We start from the raw sequence: 8,129 nt of genomic DNA on the forward strand, positions 1-8,129 counted from the left end.
CCAAAATAAGACTTTGCCATTAGGCCATGTGGAGTATTCAAAATACATTTGTCAAACTTTTTATTTCAACCATGCATGCCACCAAAGACTTTTTAAATGGCTGCCCATGGGGTTTGAAACCCTGACCCCGCGGATTCTAAAATAAGCATGTGCCGACATGCCACTTATGCAAGTTAAGATATTAATAGAAAATGTTTTATTTAACCTATAATCAAATGTCGTACCCACCTTAAAATAGCCTTTTTGGTTAATTATTTAATCACCAAAATTGTATAAATGCCAAAATGTAAAAATGGCAAAGGAGATTTTTGAGGGGGGGTGTTTTTTTTTTATTTCCTATTATTGAATTAATTGGTTTTGAGCCAATTTAAAAAAATTATTTTGTATAAAAAGGGGGGTAGTATGTCATTTGGAGGCAACGGGAAATTAAGGGAGACTTGAGAGAAATTGCTCTTGATGAAGTTTTTAAAGGAATAGGGAGATTTTTCTAGGAGATTTTTTGGAGCCATTTTTGTACTTTAGAGTATTTTTATGCTATTGAAGTGCTAGAAGAAATGGTCTTCTTTGGTGCATATTTGTAATTGATTTTTGGAGATTAATCGGATCGGTCGTACTCTATTGGAGCCATCCCGGAGACGTAGTCACATTTGTGGCAAACTCTGAAATCAAAATTTGTTTGCACTTTCTATCTTCTTCTCTCTTTCAATTCTATTTATTTCACCTCAAGTTATTGAGTTTGTGATGCTTAATTTCATTTATGTTAAATGTATTAAGACTTCCGCTGAGTTGTGTTTTTAGTTAAGCATTTAATACTGCAATTAGTCTAGATTCGTCCATCAGATCAAGAATGTAGTCCAAAAGAGTAGCCATGTCAAGAGATCTATGAGAACCATGTTCTATTTATTGTGATCAAGACCAAGGGGTCAACTAGATAGGATAGCGATGGGATAGAGCAATAAGAATAAAATTTGATATGAAGGATATGAATGAATGAGAAATCATAATAGAGAATCTCATGGATAAGATAGTCAATATAAAAGGATAGCTCAACATTGTCAAGATCAAAGAGAGAAGAGGGGGTACATGGATTATGAAAGAATTACACATGATGCTTGTTTACCATATTTTCATCATGGTACTTATCCAAGGTGCCACAAGAAGTAGTTTTCACCATAGGATGAATTTTATTTATTTTTACTTTTGCTACCAATGCACCACAAGAAGTGGTTTTCACCAAGGCACTTTTTTTTTTGAATTTTGAATTTTTAGAAAGAGCTCAAGTTGATTGGATGTAGATAATGCTCCTATAGAAAAGATAACTCATGATAAGTCAAGACCATAGAAAGGTATGCTCAAAGATGTTGATAGGGTGATGAAAGAGAAATGGTACTAGGAAGAATATATGGAAGATAAGAGTTCATGTATAGAAAGTAAGTGTAAGCTTTAGAAGATTTCATGAGGGTAGCTGAAATATTGGACAAGATCAACACTAACACAAACCTTGATGGTATTGGAATGATAGAGGAACCATGGATGAAATAACTTGAAGTTAGATGTATGAGGTGGTAGAAGAGATTTGGAAAAAAGTGGAGTGGAAGGCTTTGGAATATTTGTAGGAATATTTTTGGAAGAAGATGGAATGGAAGCCTTTAGAAGCTTGAATGTCAATTTTGAAGTATTTTCAATATTCAAGTCTTTCAAAAGAGACTTGGGAATCCCTATAGATTTAGATTTTCCTTTGGATACTTTAGAACACATTTCTTCAATAATTGGTTTAAGAACCGATATTTTCTTAAATTTAGCTTTCTTAATATTGGACATTTATAGTCTCTTTTGAGCATTTTCCTTCTTAGCATTCACATGTTGTTTAGATGGGACATAGCGATCTTCATTTTTCAATGAATTCTTATGTTTATTCTTGCTTCCAAAAGACTTGTGATTTGTAGATGAATAAGGATGATATTAATTATTTAGATGGATAGATGAGTGGAAATTCATCAAGGATGAGTGTCTTTGTTGATCTTGAGGTATGATGGGAGAGCTAGGAGTGGAAAAAGTAGGAGATGAAGGAACATAAGGTTCCAATATAGATGGAAGGTTTGAAGGCTTTAGCTTTGATCGATAAGGACCAAGGATAGAATTTGGATATGCAAATGGATAGTGAAAATGGATATTAACATCTTTAGAGTGAGCAACATGGTCAAAGCCATCAATAGACTCATGAGTAGCTTTGATAGGAACAACATTTTTAATAGGAGCACTTGAAGCTTGAGCATAATTTTGAAGTGGATATGGAGAAGTAGGACATGAGGGGACACTTTGATCTTGAAAAGTAGCTTTGGATAGCATAGGGAGAGAAATTTTCTCATAATTTTTAGTAAGCTCAAGGGAAATAATGGAAGTGGTATCTTCATCATACTTTGGGGATGGAAAAGAAATAGGATACGGAGGGGTGAAATTTTGAAGGAGATGAAAGGGTACTTGATCTTGATCTTTCTTGACATTTATAGCTTTTTCTTTTTTAGAGTCCTCCTGACATGGAGCCACTTCTAAGCACAAAGGAGAATGAAGACTTAATGGAGTAGTGCTTGGATCTTTAGGGTTAGTAGCATGGAAAAGGTTTGCAGCAAAGTGAAGTTTAGCTTGAGTTTCTTTTAGAGGTATTCCTTGAGGATAGGCATAGTGTACATGAAAAGCATTAGGTTATTTATTTGATAGAGGCATGTTGGAAAGATTTGAAGCATTTGGAGGTGCATGAGTGTTGGAAGAAGTGAAGGTATCAAGGAAACCATCACTAGACATAGGTTCATTAATATGATTTTTCTCAAGAAAAGTATCCTCATCACATGAGTCATTAGAGGTATCAATAATCCCATTATCAATAAGTTCTTGGATTTTATGTTTCATCTCAATGAAATCTAAAGTACTATGCTCATTATGTCTATGATAACCACAATATATATCCAAGAATTGGTTTCCATATGAGCTAGACTTAGGTAATGTGATGAGCTTGGTGCCAAGAAGTGTTTTCAAAGTGTCATCATAAGAATCTTCCAAGGGAGAAAAAGTTCTATCAAAAGTATCTCCATAGTCCTTTTGTTGTTTCTCAAGTGAATGGTATGCATCCATGTATTCATCATTGTCTTGGTCAAAGATAGGTCCATCATGATAGCTTGGAATAGGCTCAAAGGAGGTATCACTTTCTTTCTCTCTAAGGAGGTCTTTAGATCTAGAAGATGAAGACATTTGATGTCTTGGAGTATAATATGAAGACCTTGAAGAAGATGAACCATGTGTATGGAAAGGTCTTAAGGGAGATACATTTAAGAATTTAATATTCTCCTCTAATATTTTCTCAAGTTTAGACTTCATTTCTATCATAAGCTTAGAGAAATGAAGGTAAAAAAAGATAATTTGTCTCTTCCAGTTCTTTATATTGAGCATATAGATTTTGAAACTCTTTAGTGGAATGGAGGATATCATGATCATCTAGCTTTGGTTGAGGTTTGGTAGCACGAGGTTTGAATGCCAAAGTATAAGATAGATAATGAATCATGAAGGAGACTAGAGGAAGCTAAGAAGGTGACACAAGATAACTTGATGTCCAAACTAAAGAGGTAGAGTGTTCACTTGCCAAAATAGTAAAGATAGAGTAAAGTGACTTTTCAAGAAAGTGTCCAAGAAAAGTACAACACTAGTGACTCAAGTCAAGATCTAGGCAAGAAACCAAATGGCCATGTAGATAGAGCAAGCGGGGTGACAAGTGAACAACTTTCCCAACATAAGAGTGTAATCAAGAAATCAAGGTAATCATTTCAGCAAAAAGATAACTAGCAAGTGGACATAGAGCATGAAGATAGAAAGATCAAGAGCACTAAGACCAAAAAGTCACTTTAAGCATGTTCAAACACTAGAGGCATAGAAAAGAAAAATCAAATAATGAGACTCGCCTTAGCAAGCAACACAAGAAAAATGTTAAGTCTTGATCTTTGACTTGGTTTAAAAAGTTTGATAATAGTTGATAGCATGTCAAGTTTGATGTTCAAAAGCAATTTCTTTCCAAGCAAGATAGTGACACATAGAGTAGTCTTCAAAAAATCAAGCAAGGGAAACAGCAACCTTGCATGATACAAGCATATGTGAGGTCTTAAAAGAAATCCCTAGAACTATTGTCATGTGTATGTTCAAAATATTTCCACAAGTCTAGCACATTCAAGAACACATCAAAAAATATCTACCTAAAAGTCACAGTTCATTACTCAATAACTTGGCCCATGCTTGATACTCCTTCACCTCACACCAATTGGTTTCCTACAAGAGATATTGTCTTTGTCATGGAAGTGCCATAAGCACAACCAAGGGAACATAGATGGTGAGTGTAAAATCTTGGGGTCATCTGGGTAGTCCACTAGGATCGATCCTTGCACCAAGAAGTTGAGCGAAAAAATAGGGTAGATACTAACCTAGGGTGTTTACAAAGGGCTTACATTCATAATGTTCCTCTTGCACCCAATTAAGGGGCACCCCACCTTGTGGTGGGTAATAGACCTTGCGGTCACAAGAGCACCTTAAGTGTTCTTTCCTAGTGATCTCCCTATGGTCAAAATCTCATAAGTGATCATGGTAAACAAAGAAAAACACTACATCTACCAAGGTTTTATGTCCTTGATAGCCTTGAGTTTATAGTGGGTTGGAAGAGCCGGGTAATTTTCTTGTCCCCACCTAGGTTGTTCCTCTCAAGTTGTCCAAGAGTAGGCCCTCTAAAAGATCCTAACTACCACAAAATGGATCCACTCTCAAGGGTCAAGATTTTTGATTCACCTCAAGGGTGAAGAGCATAGTCTCCTACCTCAATTGTTTCCCCCAAACACACCAAGAAGATTCAATTACCCCCTTGCTTTCAAAATCCAAAGGTGGGTCAAGATTTTTTATTCACCACAAAGGTGAAGAGCATACTATCCTATAACCAAGGAATCCCAATTGCAAGTTTAATGTGCCTACAAAAAATCAACAACTATTAGATGCCACACATGAAATAAAAAAAGAAAGAAAATTTGGGTTTTTATGTGTTGGGAAGGCCTACAAACAATCATTAGTAGCACTTGCACATTTGAAGCTTTGACATGCGTTCTTTTTAGCAATGAAAATGAGAAAATCCTTAAAAAGAAACCAAGGTCAGGGCATCACAACCATGTAAGACCTGAAACATAAAGTGGTTATTTGCCTCAAAAATCCAAGTTATCTTCCAACCAAGTGTATGCAAAGAAAGTGCAATCTAATCACAAAATGATCTCTTTTTTACTCTTTGATTCTGACCTAGTAAACAAGATTGGACTTCTTTGCTATGATTTTGGATTTTAAAATAGAAATGAAAAGAAGATACCCCTACTAAAATTTAGAGAGCTTTCAAAAAATGCAAGAAATTCATAAAAATCTCTTCATTTGTGCCCTAGGGACCCATTTTATCAAAATAGACCAAATTTATCAAATCAAGTTTTTGAGGCCTAATATGAGTTCAAAAATCAAAACACAAAGAACTAACCCCCTTTGTAATTTAGAGATCTCTAAAAAAGTCATTGATTTGTGACCAGAAATGACTTTTTATGAAAAACAAATAAAAATTCATAACTAATGCAAATCAAGTCAAAATGATCTAAAAATTAGACTGGGACACCTTGGACACATAGTTCACCTATAAAAAAAACATTTTAGAACCAAACTCCAAGTGGTTTAGGAGATATGATCAAATCTTCAAAAACCTAGGGTTTTGGCCTTCAAACCAATCTGCATATGGGTTAGCCTTAAAACCAAAGTGAGAACTCTAAAAAACCACTTGATTAGATCCAATATGCTATTGTAAAAAAATTAGAAATGAGAAAAAGGAAATGGAGCTAGAAACTTGATTCAAGCCCCATAGTGGGCACCAAAAAATGTGTGCATAAAAGTGTCACACTTCTATAAACCATTATTCTTGAGAGAACCCATGGAAGAGAGAGTCTCAAGAGCCAGCTTATAGCTCTCTATCTATGATGTGCAAAGGCTATGAGATGGTGGCTCTCAAATGAACCAAACTATACAACTCTTGCAAGGTGTACCATGGAAAAAGAGATTCAAAAAGTAGAGGCAAGAGTCCCAATATCCAAGAATCTAGAATAAAATTCAATTCAAATGCAAGCTATTCTAAATGAAATGCAAGCTAAAAAAGAGAACTAAGATAAAGCATAAATGAAGCTAAGATAAAAAGTATGTCATAATATAAGTAGAATGAGAGCTAAGCTAAAATGCAAAAATGCAAGAATGCTCCAAGTCTCCAAAATCACCAAGAAAACCTACAACATAATAACATGAGAGACTAACATTTTTTTGAATGAGGAGAGAGCCCTCCCTTTTAGACAAAAATAGATGGTAGAGATTGAGAGGCAAGATGAATGTAATCAAGGGTGAAGTTTAAAAGTGGGAGTGATCCATGTGCACAAGCATCTCAACCAATTGCAATTAATGGTTAACTTTTGAGAGGGTTTGAAATGTGTGGAGGAGAATTAAATTTATCTTAAAAATAGAAGATTCCTCCCACCTAAAAAATTGTGCATTCATGTATAGACAAAAATGCCTTTTTTTTATTTCTAAAATAGGAATAATGCTTTATGTGTGCACACTTAGGATAAGAGATGAGTGGGGAATTTCATTTAATTAAAAGAGGGATATGTTCTTTTAATTAAATGTGAGCTTGGAATAAAGTGGTCATACCATAGGTTATAATCAAATAAATAGATTTTTGAGGATTTGATCAAAAATAACCATTAGATAAATTATGAAAAACTACTAGAAAGAGGGCTCATAGTTTAGATGACTATTTTTAATTGATTACTCTTTCCAGTGAAGGGCTCCTTTTCTTGTGCATTTGAGTATTTCTAATCCTCTGGCCAAAAAATCTTGGATGCACATTTCAAAATTGTTGTGATTTTGACTCTCTAGCTCACCGTTAATTCCCTCCACCACAACAATGAGATTTGAACTACCTTTTACTTTCTCATATGGATTCACAATTGTACCTTCTTTTAGTATAGCCCTTGATTATAACATTGTTGCTATTTGCAATTTTGTGGGTGCTCCTATAGTCAAAGTGATGATATCTCTGGGTGTATTAACATTTACAATAGAAGCAATAAGAGAATCCTTTTTATGGCGGTCTACTCCCATACATATTTTCATCTCCACACAGTGTGCTGCAACAAGTGTGACAACTAAGGCTACTATAATATGTTTCTCTACCTCCTCTTCATCCTCATTCTCATCCTCACCATGAGCATGAGCAGCTACAGTAGCAATGGCTACCACAGTTGCAACCTCGCCTCCAACTAAAATGGTGGCATGTATCTCTGCATTTTGAGCCTGTTGTTCCTCCTTTCTCTCGACTTTCTTGTCCTTTAGCCATCTTCCCACGATCTTTTCCAAATTGGAGAGATCAACATAGAGATTATTAATCCATTGATGGAGGGTTATAAATACTACTATCATGTTGGGTCAATCATAGACTACAGTCTCATAGGGACCATTATTACTGGATTGGCCATGAAAGATGCTATGACATTCTTTCAATCCATCCTACCATATGCCTAATTTGAAAGACACTTCAAACACAATTCAAAACTCTCTTGAGGACTAGATGAAAATTTGTTATTCATTTCATACCTTTTAATCTTCCATGATGTACATAACAAGAAATTTTAATGATTGTAAATCATTATAACTTTTCTTTTAAAACCAATGAATTATCAATCTAGTGAAATTAGTCAAGCCCCAAAAAGGGGTTGGCTAAAAAATAAATTGTTCTAAAACACCTAACATCCCAAATTGATCTGATGAACCTCAAACATTTGATTGAAAACCATTCAACCATTGAACCATCCATTAAAACTCATTTTAATTCCCTTTTTTAACTTGTTGACTCAGTGCTAGGAGGTCATTTGATTGGCCTTAAAAACTGACAAAAAAATTGATCGAGCTCTGAAATCAACAATACTAATTCTTTATTTTGCATTATTGCACCCTATTGACTCTCATCTCATGATGAATTCTCAATCAAAATATATTGACTGTCAAAGTTGCCTTCTTAGAACTGCCTACAA

General features: G+C 34.8%; 1 protein-coding gene across 1 annotated transcript; it reads right to left on the reverse strand.

Moving 5' to 3' along the window:
* Positions 1–6,864: 6,864 nt before the first annotated feature.
* LOC149542634 (uncharacterized) lies at positions 6,865–7,518 on the reverse strand. The gene is made up of 2 exons (XM_089795743.1): positions 7,203–7,518; positions 6,865–7,052 (listed from the first exon to the last, which is right to left on the reverse strand). Exons 1-2 carry the CDS (start codon positions 7,516–7,518, stop codon positions 6,865–6,867), a joined length of 504 nt encoding a protein of 167 aa, XP_089651869.1.
* Between the last annotated feature and the right edge of the window lie 611 nt (positions 7,519–8,129).

This window comes from Cupressus sempervirens, chromosome 8, assembly GCF_028749045.1.
Source record: "Cupressus sempervirens isolate cs-2001-9-10 chromosome 8, ASM2874904v1, whole genome shotgun sequence".
Lineage (NCBI taxonomy): Eukaryota > Viridiplantae > Streptophyta > Pinopsida > Cupressales > Cupressaceae > Cupressus > Cupressus sempervirens.

Bases quoted from the DNA above. Each gene is read 5' to 3' on its own strand.
- LOC149542634 (XM_089795743.1), bottom strand. From the start codon at position 7,518: ATGATAGTAGTATTTATAACCCTCCATCAATGGATTAATAATCTCTAT. The intron at 7,053-7,202 runs GTATGGGAGTAG...TACTAAAAGAAG, and splicing joins CTGTGTGGAGATGAAAATAT to GTACAATTGTGAATCCATAT.